Source organism: Ambystoma mexicanum, chromosome 10, assembly GCF_040938575.1.
Source record: "Ambystoma mexicanum isolate Mex_15411 chromosome 10, UKY_AmexF1_1, whole genome shotgun sequence".
NCBI lineage: Eukaryota > Metazoa > Chordata > Amphibia > Caudata > Ambystomatidae > Ambystoma > Ambystoma mexicanum.
Window position 1 is genome coordinate 545,558,942 of NC_090932.1, and position 20,415 is coordinate 545,579,356.

Below are 20,415 nucleotides of genomic sequence, written 5' to 3' on the forward strand. Positions count from 1 at the left end.
ACGAAGGATAACCAATCCACCATATCCCTGGTCAGCCCTGCAGCATTCCATGGGAGCAAGTGAATGCCATCTGACAGTTTACACCACCCCACCTCCCGGGACCAGTCAGGGTCCCCACCTACTTGAATAGCAGGTATGGGGGACATGGGGGACACCAGGATGGGATGTGCGTTCCGTCAGTCTATTTCACCCAAAACTGAGACGGTATGAACGTAGACACTGATGTGTTACACTCATAGCAGCTTCCACCATTGGTGACCGACATTCAACCACCCTTTTTTCCCCCCAATGTGGACCTCAGAAATTCTAGTGCTCTATTTAACAATGTAATATAGCTGTGGCTCTTTGGTTACCACTGGGGCAGCAGGGAATGGGTCCTAGTAGATCAGATCGTCCCAGCCTGGGGTCATGGTGCACTTTCCTAGAGGTCCTGGGTTTCGGATGAGCCCACACCTCATTGCCAATTCGGTGTCCTTACTCTGAGCATTAAGACAGGTAGGAAAACCTACTAAAGCAATGTTTCATTACAAGTACACAAAGGATTCAACATGCTTTTCTGCTGAAACTCTGTCCTGCTCTCTCTGGTCTCCTACAAATATGCAGTCCTCACAGACTATTGCCATTTCTCTGGGCAGGCTAAATGGGTAAGCGTACATGGCAGAGGAGGAGTAAAGGAACACAATGATCCTTAAATATCTAAAAGAGCTGCTTAAAATCAGGGTTTTGGATTTCCCAGATTAATGAGGTCCGAGGGTGTATTTGGATTTATTGTTTTATATAGCGCCTTAATCCCAGGCGCTTTACAATGAACAACAAAATATACATTAAACATGGAACAGTAGAAGCAATAACGGTAAAACATGAGTCAAACCAGAAAATCTGCATGTAGAACAATTTACATATAAGAAAGAAGAGGAGGGGGGTGGAGAAAGAAGGGGGAGAGAGAGTAGTGAGTAAAATGAATAGTAGGAAGAAGGGAGATTTAGAAGAGAAGGGGAAGATAAAGAACAAAGAAGGGTAGAAGAAAGAGGGAAAGAAGGGTAAGGGGGAAAGGGGGACCAGGGAAGGGAATTAAAAAGAAGAGATTTCAATGAGGAGCGGAAGTAAGAATAGGAAGGGGAGGAACGGATAGAGAAAGGTAGGGAGTTCCAGTGTTAGGGGCAAGGAGCTGAAAGGAACGGAAACGAGAAGAGACACAAGGGGGTGGGGGAACTAAAAGTAATAAGAGATCGGCAGAACGAAGGGAGCGAGAGATGGTGTAAAATGAGAGAAGAGAGGAGAGGTAAGGAGGAGCAAGGTTGTGAAGAGATTTAAAGACCAGAAAAAGGAAGTGAAATTTAAGTTGGGAATGAAAAGGAAGCCATCCTAGCTGAGAAAGTGAGTTGGAAATGGAGTCATGAGGAGAGAGAGAATACAGAGGGTGCGGATGGCAGAGTGATAAAGGGATTTGAGGGGGGCGAGGTGGGAAGCGGGAAGACCAAAGAAGAGAGAAGAACAATAGAAAAGACAAAAGACGAAGGAGATTAAAAGTTTGGTAGCATGAAAGGGGAGAGAGGAAAGAACTTTGCAGATGTTAAAAAGATGATAGCGACATGCCCGAGAGGTGAGGGGGATATGATGAGTAAAGGAGAGGGAAGAGTCAAAATAAATGCCAAGATTACGAGCATGGTTGGAGATAGGGAGACTAGAAGGGGGAAATTGAATAGAAGGAGGGGGAGAAGGAGGAGGAAGTGTATTAGATGGAAAGAACAAGACTTCAGTCTTGACAGTGTTAAGAGAGAGATAGTGTCACATATCGCCCATGGAAAGTATAGAGGAGATGGTCGATATGGAAGAAGGACTGATTTATTCCATGCAACGCACAGCGCGTTCTAGTCTTCCAGTATTAGCCCCCTTAAAGACCAGCAGATGAGAAGCACCTGTGCGTTGCAACTTCCTTACTTTGTTCCCGCGAGTAAGTTTGCTTACGCTCCCTCTTGTGTTCCCTTCCCGGTTTCTGCCTACCTTGTTGGTCGTTTGTTAGTGGGTTGCTTCCCACTCGAACGGCTCCTTGCCTCCTTCCGTTCTGGAATATTTTCCTCTCCGCTTGTGCGGCGTCTATCGCCGTAACCTGTTTGCATCTCTCTCAGCCCTTCCTGCTACTGCTGTACTCTCTCCCGCGCTGGGCGGTTCCCCAGCTTTCATTGTTTTCTGTGAGCGGTGTCTACCGTTGGAGCTGTGTGTTCCCGACACACAGTCCTTTCCTTGTGTACCACTTTATCCGCGTGTTATCCGCACGCCAGCTGGACCTCTACCCGGAAAACAGGCAATCGCCTACTACGACAACAACCAGTGCATTCTGGTACTTGTAGGCAATACTACTCTTGCAATCACTCTTACTGGATTTCTCTACGGACTGCATCAACTACCATCCATATCAAGATCTACCAGGGTTTTTGCATCTGGTTTTTCCCTGGTTTGGGGTGGGCTCCCTGGAGTCCCCACTGCCGGGCACATAGCCTCTTTGGCAAAGTGGAATCTAGGCGAGCCCGTCCTATCTTCAAATCCAAGAACAAGATCGCAACCGAGACCACAAGAACCACCTGGAGAGTAAAGAAGAAGGAAAGTTCTACAGATGAATCTACTGCGTCTCCAACAGATTCATCAGGTGAGGAGTGGGCTAGTGGGGCTAGTTGTGTAGACACTGTACTTGATCAACCTGTCAAACCTGAGAGATTGCAACGCCTGAAAAAAATGGCTAGCCTGGAGCAATATCAGGAAATGGCCAATGCCATACAGGCTCTAACTGTGGAAATGCAAAACCTCAGAGCGGATAACGCCGCTTTGAGACAGCAAGTTCAACAGAGAGAAGACACCAAGGGAGACTTACCTCCCATTTCCCTACCCTGTGGAAAATTTGATGGCAACCCAAAAAAGGTGAAGGAATTCCTTGATGCTTGTACAATACATTTTAACTTTCGCCCTAAAACATATGAGCATGAGCTGGACAGGGCTAAGGTGGGATTTCTGATTTCCAATATGGTAGGTAACGCCCTGTCCTGGGCAACTCCCTTGGTGACCGCTTCAGATCCAGCCTTAAACAACTATGGCACCTTTGTAACACATTTGAAAACAAGATTCGAAAGACCCGAAGTCTTTTATTCAACTTTTGAGAATCTACTGGACATTCGTCAAGGAATCTTGGACCTACAAACATATGTCACCAACTTTCAGAAACTAGCAACCAAAGCCGGATGGCCGGAGATGGCTCAACAGGCCATTTTCAGTCGCCGTCTGCATGAAGACTTAAAAGACGAATTGGCCAGAGTGGCCAGGCCTGCGTCTTTCCAGGAACTAGAGGCCTTGGATTTGCAGATAGACTACCGTATGACCGAAAGAAGAGCAGAGAAAAAGAGACCCCGTTCTTTTTCTGCCCCACCTAACCTGCCCCCAACACCTGAAAAGACACCAACTGAAGAACCTATGCAGATAGGAACAGCAAGAGGACCGCTTACTGCATGCGAATGAAAGAGACGCAAAGATCTCAGGCTGTGCATGTACTGCGGCTCCAATACTCATTTGTTACGGGACTGTCCTGAGGTACCTCCTAGAAGACAGGGAAACGAAAGACCCCGACCTTGAACAGGGAAAAGGAAGGGGAAAGTACAATTAATCCCGGTGCATTGGGTCAACCCGCTGTAATTGACAGCAACAGTCTAATGGTGATCAAGATTCTTATTGACTGGAACATTGGAAATCCTGTTGAATGTCTAGCCATGTTGGATTGTGGGGCAGCTGGTAACTTTGTGGACGATAAATGGGCCCTGGAGCATCAGATACCAAGACGCTCCAAGATACGACCTATCTCAGTTGAAGGGATTGATGGTACCCCGTTAACCTCCGGACCCATCAGTCAAGAGACACAGGAATTAAAGGTCCAGATGTCCAATCACCATGAATATCTATCCTTTGATTTGATAAGAGCAGCAAATTTTCCTATTATCTTGGGCATACCATGGCTTTGAAGACACAACCCAAGCATAGACTGGTGTCGGAACTCGGTTGAATTTCAATCCCATTACTGCTGTCAACATGGTTTGATTCCAGAACCTGCAAAGCCAAAAGTACAAACAATGGTACACAGAGCCATAAACAGTATCAGCTCGATACCTGACCAATACCAAGAATATACTGATGTGCTTTTAGACACTCAACCACGGAATCTTCCACCTCACCGAAAGGAGGATTGCAAGGTCGAACTGGTTCCAGACCCAGAAGTGCCGTTTGGAAGAATGTTCCCTTTGTCACTACCTGAAAAGGAGGCCCTCAAGGAATACCTAGCCACAAATATAAAGAACGGACTAATCTGTGAATCCACCTCATCAGCAGAGGCATCCCTTTTCTTTATTTCAAAGAAAGGGACGACAGAATTAAGACCATGTATCGATTACCGAGGACTGAACAGTCTAACCATAAAAGACCGGTATCCTATGCCATTGATGAAAGACATTATAGAGGCTGTCCAAGGAGCCCGGATTTTCACCAAATTAGATTTTAGGGGAGCGTATCATCTTCTGAGAATCCGTGAAGGAGACGAGTGAAAGACGGCTTTTAGAACACCTCTTGGACATTACGAGTACAGAGTCATGCCCTTTGGTTTAGTGAACGCACCCTCCCAGTTCCAAAGGTTTATCGACAAAATATTTACAGATGTCCTATATTCTTCGGTTGTAGTATATTTGGATGATATACTCGTTTTTTCCAACACTCTGGAAGAACACCGCCAACATGTTCAGGAGGTACTACACAGGTTGAGAATGAACAGTCTGTTGGCAAAACCCGAGAAGTGTGTCTTTGAAGTTACAACCGTACCTTACTTAGGGTTTATACTCTCAGCAGACAGTGTGCAAATGGACCCCTCCAAAACACAAGCAATAACTCAATGGCCGGTACCCACATCAGTAAAGGACATACAGAGATTTTTAGGTCTTGCCAACTTTTACTGTAAATTTATACCCAACTTTTCAGAAATCATCTTTCCCATTACTAATCTCTTAAAGAAGGGTGTTAAATTTATTTGGGACCTAACGACAGAACAAGCTTTCCAAAGACTTAAGACAGCTTTTGTGACTGCTCCCATATTGAGACAACCAGACCAGTCCTTACCTTTCATTGTGGAAACCGATGCTTCAGGCGGTGCAATTGGAGCAGCACTACTACAAAGGAAGGAGGGTGGATTGGAACACCCCATCGCCTACTACTCTCGTACGCTTAGCCCAAGTGAACGAAATTACTCTGTCTTGGAAAGAGAACTCCTGGCTATAAGGCAAGCATGCGAAGAATGGAGACATCTATTACAAGGAACCATTCATCCTTTTCAAGTTCGTACTCACCACCAAAATCTGAAGGTACTCCAGAAGATGGAATGTCGGAATTCCAGACATGCCAGATGGGCCTATTTTTTCTCTCAGTTTGACTTTGTTCTGACATACTTACCAGGAAAGGACAACCTTCTTGCTGATGCTCTCTCACGCAGTCAAGGAGACTTTGGAGGTTATCAGGGTCAGGAGATCCTTTTAGCAGGGAAGCGGTTTGTTAATACCCTTAACACTTTTCTGCAACAAGTACAATCCACCCAGAGCAAGGAAAAGGACCCTCTAAACAAGGGTATGATTCAAAGGGGAGAACTGTTATTCAAAGAAGGTTCGTTGTTTCTGCCTACGACCGATTTACAAGAACAAGCAATGGCCTGGTGTCATGACATACCATTAGCAGGACACAAGGGACAAAATGCCACTTTAGAATTGGTTTCTAGAATATTATGGTGGCCCACGATGGCAAAAGATGTCAGGAACTATGTCGCCTCATGTCCTGTATGTGCACAGAATAAGTACGCATATTGCAAACCCCTGGGTCTTCTACAGCAGGAAACCCCTCCAGAAGGTCCGTGGCAACACATCTCCACTGATTTCATTGTAGACTTACCCGTTTCTAACGGGTACTCAGCCATCATGGTCACGGTCGATTCATTCAGCAAATTGGCTCATTTCTCACCCTTAAAAAGGTTACCCACAGCAGGCATTACTGCAGAGGTGTTTTTGAGAGACGTGGTCAGATTACACAGGCTACCCCAGACCATAATATCAGATCGCGGCTCACAATTCACATCTAAATTCTGGACTGTTCTATGCAAATCTCTAGGAATAAAAAGATCCCTTTCGTCTGGGTTTCATCCGGAAAGCAATGGACAAACCGAACGTCTCAATGCCACTTTAGAACAGTACATCAGGTGTTTTTGTAATCAAGAACAGAGTGATTGGTATCAGCTTCTGCCCAGGGCAGAATTTTCATACAACACCACCAGACATTCCTCTACAGGCATGAGTCCCTTCTCATGCACCTATGGATTCCATCCCCGACAGATACCTCTGTTTGGTCAGAATTCTTCTAATGTACCCTCCGTTGATCTGCTCATGAATATTCTGCAAGATCTTCACAGGAAGACACGAGCCAACCTTGAGATGACACTTCATAAGAGCAAAAGGCGGGCGGATCTCAAGAGACAACCCAACCCTGAATGGGAAATTGGTACCAAAGTATGGTTGTCAACCAAATACCTACCCAGGTGGATACATCATGGCAAGTTCTCGCCCCATTACATTGGACCCTTCCGGATCACGGCTAAAATTAATCCGGTAGCCTTTCGCTTGGCTCTGCCAGCCAAACTACAAAGAATCCATCCGGTATTTCACACCTAATTACTGAAAGAATACACAGAGGACTTACACAAAATAAAAATAAAAAAGACAATCGTATTCCAGCAGAAAGAAAGCACCAAGGAATACGAAGTCTCCAGACTCCTTGATTCCAGGTACAGAAATGGCACCTTGCAGGATCTGGTACTATGGAAGGGGTACCCAATGTCTGAGAGCTCTTTGGAACCTAATAGACATATACCCGCACCTTGTCTCATTCAGAAGTTCCATCGACTGCACCCGGGAAAACCAGGAGGATGTCTACTGAGAAGGGGTCATGCTGTCACATGTCGCCCATGAAAAGTATGGAGGAGATGGTCGATATGGAAGAAGGACTGATTTATTCCATGCAACGCACAGCGCGTTCTAGTCTTCCAGTATTAGCCGCCTTAAAGACCAGCAGATGAGAAGCACCGGTGCGTTGCAACTTCCTTACTTTGTTCCCACGAATAAGTTTGCTTACGCTCCCTCTTGTGTTCCCTTCCCGGTTTCTGCCTACCTTGTTGGTCGTTTGTTAGTGGGTTGCTTCCCACTCGAACGGCTCCTTGCCTCCTTCCGTTCTGGACTACTTTCCTCTCCGCTTGTGCGGTGTCTGTCGCCGTAACCTGTTTGCATCTCTCTCCGCCCTTCCTGCTACTGCTGTACTCTCTCCCGCGCTGGGCGGTTCCCCAGCTTTCATTGTTTTCTGTGAGCGGTGTCTACCGTTGGAGCTGTGTGTTCCCGACACACAGTCCTTTCCTTGTGTACCACTTTATCCGCGTGTTATCTGCACGCCAGCTGGACCTCTACCCGGACAACAGGCAATCACCTACTACGACAACAACCAGTGCATTCTGGTACTTGTAGGCAATACTACTCTTGCAATCACTCTTACTGGATTTCTCTACGGACTGCATCAACTACCATCCATATCAAGATCTACCAGGGTTTTTGCATCTGGTTTTTCCCTGGTTTGGGGTGGGCTCCCTGGAGTCCCCACTGCCGGGCACATAGCCTCTTTGGCAAAGTGGAATCTAGGCGAGCCCGTCCTATCTTCAAATCCAAGAACAAGATCGAAACCGAGACCACAAGAACCACCTGGAGAGTAAAGAAGAAGGAAAGTTCTACAGATGAATCTGCTGCGTCTCCAACAGATTCATCAGGTGAGGAGTGGGCTAGTGGGGCTAGTTGTGTAGACACTGTACTTGATCAACCTGTCAAACCTGAGAGATAGTGAGATGACATCCAATTTTGAATGGCAGTAAGACAGGAAGAGACATTGAGATGTATGTCAGAGGGGAAGGAAGAAAAGGAGAGGAACAGTTGGGTGTCATCGGCATATAAATTATGAGAAATCCCAAAGGAGGAGATAATAGGAGCGAGGAGTGAATTATATAGAGAAAATAAGAAGGGTCAGAGGACAGAACCTTGGGGAACAACGTAATCGAGAGGGAAGGTAGAAGAAGTTCTTCCGCTCCAAGAAACGGCGAAAGAGCGGTGGAAGAGATAAGAGGAGAGCCAGTTAAGAACAGAGCATTTGAAACCAAGGTAGGAAAGAGTGTTGAGAAGTAGGTGGTGATCAACAGTGTCGAAAGCAGCGGAAAGGTCAAGGAGGATAAGGATTGAGGATTGCTTAGAATAGCGAGCAGTAAAGAGAGAGTTAAAGACAAAGGTAAGAGCGGACTCCGTAGTGTGTTTAGGACGGAAGCCAGATTGCGAAGGGGGAAGGAGAGAGTGGGTAGTGACAAAAGTAGAGAGCTGAGAATATGCTAAGCATTCAAGTAATTTAGAACGTAATTTAGGGTGTAGGGTTTCTCCACTACCAATTTACCAAAGCAGCATACAGCTTTTTGACTCACGTGAAGTTGAGCACGGGTTGACCTACGTGGGATATCTGCACTTCCTCTAGGTAGTTGAAAGAGCGGATGGTGGGGAATGTGCAGTCCCCTGGCACCTCTGCCACCCAACTTCCCAGCATCCAGGCAAGTGGCTGAAGAGTAGGGTTAAGATCAGGTACCACTGCAAAGAAAGGGGGTAAGGAGACATAAAAAATAAAGTTCAGGGTCCCAAGAACACATCTCAATTTTAGGAAGAGAGGAGCAAAGTGGTAAGTATGAGGGTTGAAAAACAGGTCTCCACAGTGGTAAAGAAATAAAACAGGGGAGCGGTACTTGAATCTTGAAAAGTCAGTAACATTTGTAAAAGTCATCATTAGAACGTAATCACATTGCCAGTCATGGTATGGTATGGTAGGAATAATATCAGGTACAGAATGCTAGAATTTATTTTGGAAGATAACAGAGCAAACGGCTAGTACCATAATTGTTCCTAATTGGGAAGTGCTGTTTCAAATGCTGTCTGGACCAACTCAGTCCTTGATCCTTCACAGATTGATCAATTAGTAACAATTACACTGGGTAATAAGAGAATGTGTTAGCATGTATTATAGTGCTCACATGAGGTTTGGATCCATCATGAAGCACTATCTAAACGCAATATTAACATTTTCATCCCTTGGTTTTAAGGATACATAGACAGCAGAACAATCCCTTAGGAAACAGACCTCAAAAAGCAGATAAGCCCCACTGGCTGCACACATCTCATGTTGCACACTGCTCTTAGAGGCTCTTGCAGCAGAGAGATACCCATTTGATTATATACATGCCAGATCTGCAAACTGAGGGAAAAGTTGTGAAGAAACACATAGTTATAAAGTATACATTATAGACATGCAATAGGAAAAATGTTATTATTGTGCCATGATGTCATGGAAGGGTATCAGTGTCATGATAAAACACAAGGATGAGCTGTTTGTGAATGTCACCAGAACCGAGAGATAACATTTTTGGACCATAAAACACTTATCAAATAAGTATTTGTTATATTCCATGTGAGCAAGATGTAGTTTTATAGTGGCTTAATCCTGTAATTCATGAGAATGAGCTGCAAATAAGTAGCTTTGCATGTGATGCTCATGTTTAGACCAAAATGTTCGCAAAAAAAATGTACGAATTTGTGATTTGGCCGATTTCCGGCCGTTCAAAAATTCAGAACGGCTGAAAAGTTCGTCCAGATCATGCTTTCGGTGCTGGGGGCTGCAGGGGTGTCCCCTGCAACCCCTGCTGACTATACTGTGAGAGGGGGTGCCCCCCACAGCTGTCCCGCAGTCCCCCAACCAAAAATAAAAAAAGGGTGCAGGTTTGTCCCCCGCAACACCTGGCTCACTATACTATGCAGTATAGTGAGCAGGGGTTTCGGGCGACACCCCACAGGTGTACCGCAGTCACACGGCAGCTTATAACTTCGTTCCCCCTGGACGAATCCTAATCAAACTTTGCAAAGGCGACTGCATTTTTTTCTCCAAGTTTGGCGAGGATTAATGGGGGGGGGGGCAGAGGGGTTATATGGGGAGGGTCCCACATTTTTTTTTCCCCCCAGAGAGTGAATGGGGAAAAAGTTTGCGCACTGCTACAGGCCAAACGGCTGGATGGATTTTCGCCAAACGTGCGTCAGGAGCAGGGGCTTGGGTCAGAAAGCGTGCTTTTGTGCGTTTGGTGGAAATCCGACCACTACTTTTTTTGGGGAAGTACTGAAATGTACAGCCCAAAACATTAGTGATATTTCCCTGTTCGGTCCGCGGACCGCAGTGTCATTGGCCTGCGGTACACAATGATGTTGGTGAACGTTGGACGCGGCTTGTGGTTGACTGGAGGAAAGCGTGCTCTCTGTCAAAGTTTTTGGGAAATGCTGCCATGGTGCATCGGAGGACAGTGCGGCGGTGGAAGAGTCTGGAAAATCGGCAGTACGGAACGGGTGAGGGAGTGAAAAGTGGGTAATGTGAAATATGTGTGTACATGGAAGAAGACAGAGGAGTGCCTGTAGTGGTCATGTGTACTGTCGGGTACCTACACAGGTGAGTAATTTGTGCATTAAGTGGAGGCAGGTGCCGCAAAGGCCCCATACATTGTGTTGCCACTTGTTTGCGGACACCTAACTCGGTGTAGAGTGATGGCAGGTATGTATGTTTTAGAAGAACAAGTTACTTACCAACTGGTAACGTTCTTTCGATTGGATGTTCTTCCAACGTATTCCTCATCTTAGATGTATTCCATCCTGCTTTAGCTGCTTCGGAAAAAAAATTCAGCAGAGGGCACCCTGCGTCAAAGGTCCCTCGAAGGCCTCTGTCGAGGGTGACGTCATCGGGTTTAAAAGGAGCAGGCGGGGCGCCCGTTGGCCTCAGTTCTGTTTTCCCCCTTCACTATTGATTTTGCAGTGTGTAGATTGTGCTGGCAGACAGGTATTCACCTTGCGAGAGTTGAAGTGGCAATAACCCGGAAAAATCTACAGAGGGGTAGGTTGGGAGGGCGATGAGGAATACGTTGGAAAAACACCCAATCGAAAGAACGTTACCAGTTGGTAAGTAACTTGTTCTTCGAGTGGATTGTGTCCTCCAACGTATTCCTCATCTTTGATAGACTCCCAAAGCAGTATGGACAATTTCTCTGGAGGAGGGGTTAGATTTTTCGATACCCTTAGATGGCTGAATATAGTACTGCTTTACCAAAATTCAGCTCCTTAGACAGGGAAGCATCCAGACTATAGCATTTTGAAAAGGTATGCAGTGAAGACCAGGTTGCTGCTTCACAAATGGACCTTATAGGAACACCTCTTTGTAGGGCTGTTGAAGAGGCGATGCCTCTGGTGGAATGGGCCCTTAGGCCTTCTGGTGGGTCTTTTTGTGCTAATCTGTAGAATTCTGAAATGCAAAGCACAATCCAGCGTGCTATTGTTTGCTTTGTCACCGATTGAGCCAATTTCCTTCCTGTGTAGCCGATAAACAGTTGATTGTCCACTCTAAGCTTGGAAAGCCTAGAGATGTAAAAGCTTAAAGCTCTTCTTGGATCCAACCTGTGTAATCTTTCCTCCTCCTTACTAGGATGAGGTGGAGGATAGAATGCAGGTAAAACAATTTTCTGACTTAAATGAAAATCAGATACCACTTTAGGTAAAAATGAGGGTTTAACTCTCAACACAACTCTGCCCTTATGGAACACAGTATCGGGTGGCCCAGAAGACAGTGCCTGCAATTCGCTCACTCTTCTTGCAGATGTTAAAGCAACTAGGAAAGCTGTTTTCCATGTCAGTAATCTTAGTGGATAAGTGTGCAAAGGCTCAAAAGGAGCACACATTAAGAATTTTAGGACCAGATTGAGATCCCAAATTGGCACTTGAAATGGTTAAGGAGGAAACACATTAGTGAGTCTTTTTAAGAATTGCACTATCAAAGGAATTTTGAAATGGGAGCATTCTTCCGACCAGCGCTTGAAGATGGAAAGCACCGCAAGATAACCTTTAATTCCAACATTTAGACCTCTATGTGCTAGGGACAAGAGGAAGAACAGTACTTCCGGAATAGAACATAGAAAAGGATCCACATTCTTTTCTCTGCACCAGTTGCAAAACTTTTTCCAAAACTTGTTGCTGGCCTTCTTGCCGAAAGCAACACCTCCATGACGTCATCTGGAAGGTCCCAATCCTTGTATCTCAGCCTTTCAGATACCAAGCGTGAAGGTTGAGCGTTTTGACCTCTGGATGGAGAACTTGACCCTCCATTTGTGAGAGAAGGTCCTCTCTCTGTGGAAGACGTACTGGAGGACAGATGGACATGTCTAGAAGGTCCGGGTACCACGTTCTTCTGGCCCAATTAGGATCATGCGGTTCCCGAACCGTCTCAGTCTCCTGATGACCTGAGGTAGGACGGGAATCGGAGGGAACGCATACAATAGTGGGACATTCCACTCCACCACGAACGTGTCCCCCAGGGCTCCTCTCGGGGGAAATTCCCTTGAGCAATACCTTTCGCACTTCCGGTTGATTCCGGTCGCAAATAGGTCTAGTTGAGGGGTTCCCCAAATGGCGAAGATCTCTTGAATGACTTCCTGAGCCAGTTCCCATTTGTGGGACCTTCGACTCGACATCGACGCACGGCGCCCTCTGCCGAATGGAATACATCTAAGATGAGGAATATGTTGGGAGGACACAATCCACTCGAAGGGTAACATTTCGTCAATGACGTAGGTTGGGAGGTAGCGCAGGTGGGTGTGCTATGCGGATGGAATGCGGTAGTTTGGCACATGGTGGTATGCATGGGTTAAGGAACTTGGAGTAAGGACGTAGACAGTGGGGCATGGAGTGAAGAGCGTAGCCTTTTACCTTACCCACCGCAGTAATGCAAGTGTGGGTGTACATCCGGTGCAGGGTGGTGCTTGCATAGTGCAGTGTGTGCGAATTGATTGCAGTAGGCTAGTGTTGCGACCGATTGTGGGTACATTGGCTGTGGCACTGTAGTTTCGGAATGGAAGTGGGGACAGCTACAGTATGTGAATGAAAGTGCACAGGGGTGCAGGAGAGGGTTTTCTTTCTACATTATGGTATGTGGTGTTGTTTGCTACTTACCAGGTTACTCACCGTAGTGACCACCTTACTCCTAGTCCATAGTCCCCTTTCCTCCATACTTATGGGACATCTCTCCGTCCTGTGGGACGGGACCGCAGCACTTTGTAAAAAGCATCCACATTTTTTAAAAAAATGTGTCCCTCCTCTCTTTCCTGCGCGGGGCCCGGCACGCGGCCGTAACCCCGCCCACCTTGGCTCCGCCCCGCGCTTCGTCCATCAGTCCTTTTCTATTGCAGGGTCAAAGACCCATTAGCAATAACAGAGGAACCTTATTAGAGGGGACGGCGGGCGGGCGTATGGAGGAAAGGGGACTATGGACTAGGAGTAAGGTGGTCACTACGGTGAGTAACCTGGTAATACTCCTACGTCCCGTCCCCTTTCCTCCATACTTATGGGAGATTCCCAAGCACTCCTTACAGGAACTATGGGTAGATGGAAATACCCCTTACTGAAACAGGTTCTTCAGCACAGCCTGGCCGAACTGAGCGTCAGCTCTAGAGCTCATATCGAGGCAGTAATGCTTACAGAAAGCAGATGGGGAGGCCCAAGTAGCCGCTTTAGCGATGGACTCCCAGGGAACATACTTCTGAAAAGCAACTGCGGCTGCCTTGCCTCGCACCTGGTGTGCATGGATACCTTTAGGAGGTTTCAGCTTTTGGACAGTAAAAGATTCCGTGATACAGGCGGTAATCCATCTGGAATTAGATGCCTTAGACGCCGGCCTGCCCTGAGGCTTACCGAAGGTCACAAACAGTTGGATAGAGCTCCGAAGCTCAGAAGTCCTGTCCAGGCCTTTCCGCCTCCGAGGCAGGGTTCGGAAAAAAGACCGGAAGGGAAATCAAATGATTCAGATGGAATTCGGTCACTACCTTTGGTAGGAAAGCTGAGTTTGTCCGAAGGACTACCTTGTCCCTGTGAAAGACCAAGGAAAGGTGCTCCACCGACAATGCCTGGAGCTCACTCACTCTCCTCGCTGACGTAACGGCTACCAGAAAGGACACTTTCCAGGACACGTACTTGAGGTCAACCGTAGCCATTGGCTCAAAGGGTTTATGGCACAGCGCCGTCAGGACTACATTTAGGTCACCAGGCGGGTGCGGACTACGAACCGGAGGGTAGAGGCTTGTCAAGCCTGCAAAATGCCTCTTAACCATTGGGTTACTCAGAGAATAAGAGCATGGGTCTATAGCAAGATAAGCGGAAACCGCTGAAAGGTAAGTTCTGCATGACAGAACGTAAACACCCGACTCTGCTAGGGAGGACGCGAAGGACAGCCATGTGTCAATCGTAGCCACCCGTGGATCCAACTGCTTTTCCAAACACCGACAGAACTTGAGCCATTTACTCCTGTATTGGGATCTGGTCGAGGGTTCCCTGGCTGCCTGGATAATACGCATGTTATCCGTAGACAAGTTAAAATGCTCTAAGACTTGAACTCAGGCACCATGCCGCCAAGCTGAGCGATTGTGGGGAGGGGTGCCACATCTGCTGTTCCCCTTGATGAAGAAGATCTGGGGTTACTGGTAACCTGATCAGCGGAAACACCGACAGGTGTTGAAGTTCTGAGAACCAAAAAACTCGCCCGCCACCACGGGGCCATGAGCAGAAGGGAACAGTTCACAGAGTTCTTCCACTTCCCAATTGCTTGATGAACTAGAGGAAGAGGCGGGAAGGCGTAAGCTCTCATGTTGTGCCATGGAATCTCGAGAGCATCCCGCAGAGAGGAGGCTCTCAGGCCCCCTCTGGAGGCATACCGAGGAAGCTCCTTGTTTACCACCGTAGCGAAGAGGTCCACCTCCGGTGTGCTCCAACGCAAGAAAGTCCATGAGAGGACCTCCGCCTTCAACTCCCACTCGTAGCTGACCACTGTCCGCCGGCTGAGGGAATCCGCTGTGACATTCAGCTGGCCCGGGATGTGCACCGCAAGCAGCCAGACGCCATGAAGCATGGCCCACTCCTATATCTGGATGGACAGATCAACCAAGGGTACCCACCCCGCAGGCAACAAAACATTGTGCGGAAGGGGTATCCGAGCATTCCGGTCATAAACTGACCGATAAGGATGCGCACAAGGCCGAGAAACCAGCCCTACACCTGAGGCCGATGGCGAAGCTTTAGGGGTAGCGTTCAAAATGGCTGCCACGGTCGTGGCAGGAACGGGCGCCATTTTGTCATCACCTGAGGGGAACTGCAGCACGTGAGGAAGTGAGGCAGGGGTCCCCGTCGATGGATCAGGGGTCTTAACTTTAGTCTTAACATAAGGGACCTCGGCAGAGCCGGTACTATGAGGCCTGGAATGTTTCTGCGACAGACCAACCGCCAAATTAGCCTTCTCAGGAAGGACCTCGGCGCTGCCGGTAAAAGAAGAATTTCCCTTCTTTGCCCCCTTAACAGATCTGGTGTCGCCGCAAGAGCAGGAACGGTGAGAAACAACCTTCACCGATAAAGCCTTGCCAGACCCTCGGAAATGTTGGTAGCTTTAACCTCTGTACGAGGGACCTCGGACCCAGGTCCGGTAACAGCCTTACTCGTGCGGGCCTCGAACATCCGTTCGGTAGCACCAAGCCCCACCAAGGCCTCGGGGCGCACCCCGGCATAAGAGCCAGTCGTCCAAATATGGATAGTCATGGATACCCTGGAGACGAAGTTAGGCCGCAATCACCGACATCATCTTCGGGAAGACAAGCAGCGCCGAGCTGAGGCCAAAAGGAAGCACTCGAAACTGGAAGTGCTCCTCTCCCAAAGAGAAGCGGAGATATCTCCTTTGTGGGTTCCAAATCAGGATATGCATGTACGCGTCCTGAAGATCCACCACACTGAGCCAATCGCCTGCCTGCAACGAGGAGCGAATTTGGCCGGGCGTGATCATCTTGAATTTCTCTTGGGGTAGGGAAAGATTGTACTGGGAAAGGTCTAGGATGGTGCGCAGGCCAGCCTGGTTGGGGCACCGTAAACAGCCGGGAGTTGAAGCCCTCCCCTCGCTCCCCAAGGGGAACGGGTTCCACAGCTCTGAGGAGCAGAAGTTTCTGAACCTCGGCCTTGAGGGAAGGTGAGCCCGACAGCTGAAAAGGAGGGCTCACGTGGGGTAGGGAGTAAAGGTAAGCGGAAGCCCGCTCGAGCGACTGACAAAACCCATCTGTCTTCTGTGATGGGCTGCCACGCCTCCCAATGAGACGCAATGAGCCCTCCCACCGGGGTCTCGTGCGAGCGCGGAAAACCCTCATTTGGCAGGCTTATCGGTGGCGGTGCCACCTGAACCTGATGAGGAGGCTGAGGAGCGGGAGAAAAACCGCGTACGCTGTTGTCTACGGCGGTTATTCCCCGCAGGAGTATGCACCCTGCGAGATTTGCGGTCGAGGAAGCCCCTAAAACCAGAGGATGGTCGACCTTGCTTCAACGGCCTTTGAGACTTGAAGGGAGCTTTAACCAGAACAGACAATGATTTAGCCGTCTGAGTGCTATCTTTGGTTTTGGTGAGCTCTACATCAGTAGAAGAGTGAAAAAGCTTACCATCAAATGGAAGGTCCAGAACCTTGTCTTGCACCTCCTTTGAGAACTTAGTGGCATGCAGACATGCTTGCCGCGAGGTATCAACCCCCAAGCATCAGACCCCGAGCCGAGGTGTCTAAGTGATGAGCCGCAGCCTCCAGGAGATCCTGGGCCAAGACCCTGGCATCGGAAAGGCCTACTCTGACCGGAATGTGCTCCTCGAACTCCGGCAGACCTCTCCACATCCGCATGTTAGCTCCCGCCAAAATCAATTCTGGATTGGCCTGCCTGAGCTGCAAGGCCGAATTGGCAAAGATTTTCCTCCCTAGGGAGTCCAGGAGCTTGTCCTCCTTTCCCAAGACCTGAGTCGCCGTCGCGGAGGAGGAAGCTGCAGGTCTGGATTGCAACGTGGCCGCAGCCACCACTGTGGAGGAGGGAGGCGGACAAGACGACAAGGCCACTTCTTCCGAGGAATGTAGCCTGTACCTCGCGTCAATCTTTTTATTTACAAAAAGTCCCGAGTGTGGCTTTTCACAAACTCTTCGGACCTCGGCCAGAACGTCCTTCTGCAAGAACAGGCCGGTACGCTCCAAAGGAGACAAGGTGAACGCCCCAGAAAGCACTCCCTCCTGCGAAGCAGGTGCCTCAGGCACCGGAACATCTAAGAAGCTCATCATGTCCAGTACCCGGTCATGGAAAGCTCTGGTAGAGCGGGGCAGGTCCTTGTTGTCCTGATTGCCTTGAGGGTCATCTGACAAGTCTGGATCCTGCTGAGCCGTGTCAGGCACTGCCTTGTCCACTGGGGACAATGGTGGCACAGGCGGAAGCGCAGGGGGAGGCACCATGGGCAAGGGAGGCGCCGGCGGAACCACCGTCGGAACGGGTGGAGCCGGAGGCGCGGGTGGACATATCTCCTTGAAAAGCTCCTTGAAATATTCCCTCATGGGGTCGGTGCGCATAAGCGCTTGAAATTTACCGAAAAAGGCGTCCTCAGGAGTTTGTTTTGGAACCTGAGGAGGCCTCTCATGAGGTGGACAAATCCAGGGACGTAACGGGGAAGGGTGCCACACCGGCCCCTCCACCGACGTATCCACATAAATCCAGGGAGCCGCCCCCCGGGCAAAGAAACATTGTGCGGAAGAGGCATCCGGGCATCCCAATCATAAACGGCCGGTAAGGATGCGCACAAGGGACCTTAAGTTCACCCGAAGGACCGAACCCTACACCAGGGGCCGATGGCGTAGTTGTAGGGGTAGTACCTAAAATGGCCGCCGTGGTCGTGCCGGGAACGGCCGCCATTTTGTCCTCATCTGAGGGGAACTGCGGCACGTGAGGAAGTGAGGCAGGGGTCCCCGTCAATGGATCAGGGGTCTTAATTTTAGCCTTAACGTAAGGAACCTGGGCCGAGCCGGTACTATGAGGCCTGGAATGTTTCTGCGACATACCAACCGCCAACTGAGCCTTCGAAGGAAGAGCCTCGGCACTGCCGGTAAAAGAAGAAACTTTCTTCTTTGCCCCCTCAACAGATCTGGTGTCACCACAAGAGCGGGAATGGTGCGCTGTCACCGACAGGGCCTTGCCCAGCCCCTCAGAACTGTTGGTATCCTTAGCCCCTGTACGAGGGACCTCGGACCTAGTCCTGGTAGAAGCCTCATCGGCACGGGCCTCGAACATCCGTTCGGTAACCTCAAGCCCAGCCTAGACCTCGGGGCGTAACCCGGTTCGTTTTTGAGGGAAGCCGAAAGAGCGGCCTCAGAGCTAGCTCCGGTACCCCACGACTCAGTAGAACTGGGTCTACACACAGCCCCCTTACGGAGACCCTCAGAGAAAACTCCGGTAGAATTATTAGGCCCGACAGGCACCTCAGGACGAACCCCGGTAACAGAGCGATCAACGCCCCTCCCGGCTCGAGAGGAACCCGGGAAGGTATCCCCCGGCCAGGGTGCTCTGAAAATTAAAGAACTTACCGGGCGTTTTTTCTTCTCGTCGATGAACACCTGAAAATGAGAAGGAGGAGTCTGTCCGAACACCTCCTCCCACCGCTCCAACCGACGTTGAAGTGCCCGGACCGAAAGGGAGTCACAGTAAAAACAGGAGTCCCAACGGTGTTCCGGACCCAAACACTCTAAAGAAAGAGGAAGGGGATCCGCCCTCGCGAAGCGACGGTGACACAATGAACAGTTTGGAAAATCTAGTTTAAAAGACATAAAACAGACTAGTAACAAACTTTTTGTATAACAAATTGCAGTCCTTGGCGGCTTTTGTTTCCTATTTTGGCGATTTCTATGTGCACAAAGTTTACTTTTTGCTTGCTTGGATGCTGCACCCTTAAGTGTATATTGCGGCTGCTGCAATATTTAAACCAATAATTCTTTTTGAAAACACTTCTATGGAGTGCGCTTCTGGCACTCACAGTATTATCACACCAACAAAATAACTTTTTCAGTAGTATTTATTTTTTGCATTGAGATCATGCGGTTTCCTTCTTTATACATTGATACACATCCTTATAATTATTTCCTCTCAGTACACATCCTTATAATTCTTTTCTCTCAACACATGTTTCCCCACGTGAAATACACGTGGTTCATCGGGAGAGATTCAAAATTCTGTGTTTTGTGATATTATTTCTGATATATTATTCCTTTGTTCTTAATTATCTCTCTCATTTTTGAAAATCTTTTTTTACTAAAGTAAGATATAGGCAGGTTTCTTTTGTTACCCTTGGTACGATTGCCTCCGGTCTGCCTCGATCCGCACTTCTCTAGTAACGAACGCTAGCGAGAGCCAGAGAGGGAAAAAAGGGAAGAAAATTTTCCGAGGATGCAAGTGCGTCCGGCCCCGATCGTGTGGAGAAAAGGACTGATGGGCGATGCACGGGGCGGAGCCAAGGTGGGCGGGGTTACGGCCGCATGCCGGGCCCTGCGCAGGAAAGAGAGGAGGGACACATTTTTGAAAAAAATGTGGATGCTTTTTACAAAGTGCTCCGGTCCCGTCCCACAGGACGGAGAGATGTCCCATAAGTATGGAGGAAGGGGACGGACGTAGGAGTATGTATAGGTACATGGTGGTGCGCAGTTTGGGTAGTAGTGTTGGTGGTAGTGCTGTGTATGTGGATAGGTGAAATTGGTCCCATGGTCGAATGGATGGTGCAATTATGTAGCAGTGATAGTGCTGAAGGTGTGCACTGTTGGGTGCATGACCCAAGGCGGTAGGCCATGCATTGAAGTGGCTAGAACTGTAGGACACACACGGCACTAATGCATTTAGGAATGTGCAGTAGTTACAAGTTGGTGAATGGATGGTGACATTATGTACAAAGGAGACTGTTGAAGGTGTAGACTGTTGGGGGCATGGGCGAAGGCCGTAGACCATGTACTCAAGAGCCTACAACTTTAGGATGGGGACGATACTAATGCTTATTGCAATGTGCAGTACGTAGATGGTGGTGAACTGTACAAAAGGGTGTGCAGCACATTTCAAACGCATTAGTTACAAGCTGGTGAATGGATAGTGCCATTACTTTGGAAGTGAGACTGTTGAAGGGGTAGACGGCCTTCGGCCATGCACTCAAGAGGCTAGACCTTCACGACACATACAGTACTAATGCATTTAGCAATGTGAAATACATAGATGGTGGTGACCGGTAAGAAAAAGTGTGCATCACATTTCAAACGCAATAAAGCACAGCAAGTGAGCTCCCATGGCTGCATGTTTGGTTTTGATGCTGAGGACCCTGTTACAAAATGGAAAAGTA

The 20,415-nt window shown here is 48.5% G+C and overlaps 1 protein-coding gene across 4 annotated transcripts in view; it reads right to left on the minus strand.

Moving 5' to 3' along the window:
- The window catches only part of THAP4 (THAP domain containing 4), a 934,450-nt gene that overhangs the window by 449,356 nt on the left and 464,679 nt on the right, over positions 1-20,415 (minus strand). For all 4 annotated transcript variants that reach the window (XM_069618122.1, XM_069618121.1, XM_069618123.1 and 1 more), the window contains one exon: positions 8,573-8,732. In XM_069618122.1, the coding sequence (XP_069474223.1) occupies positions 8,573-8,732 (160 nt within the window). The remainder of the gene's footprint in view (positions 1-8,572; positions 8,733-20,415) is intronic.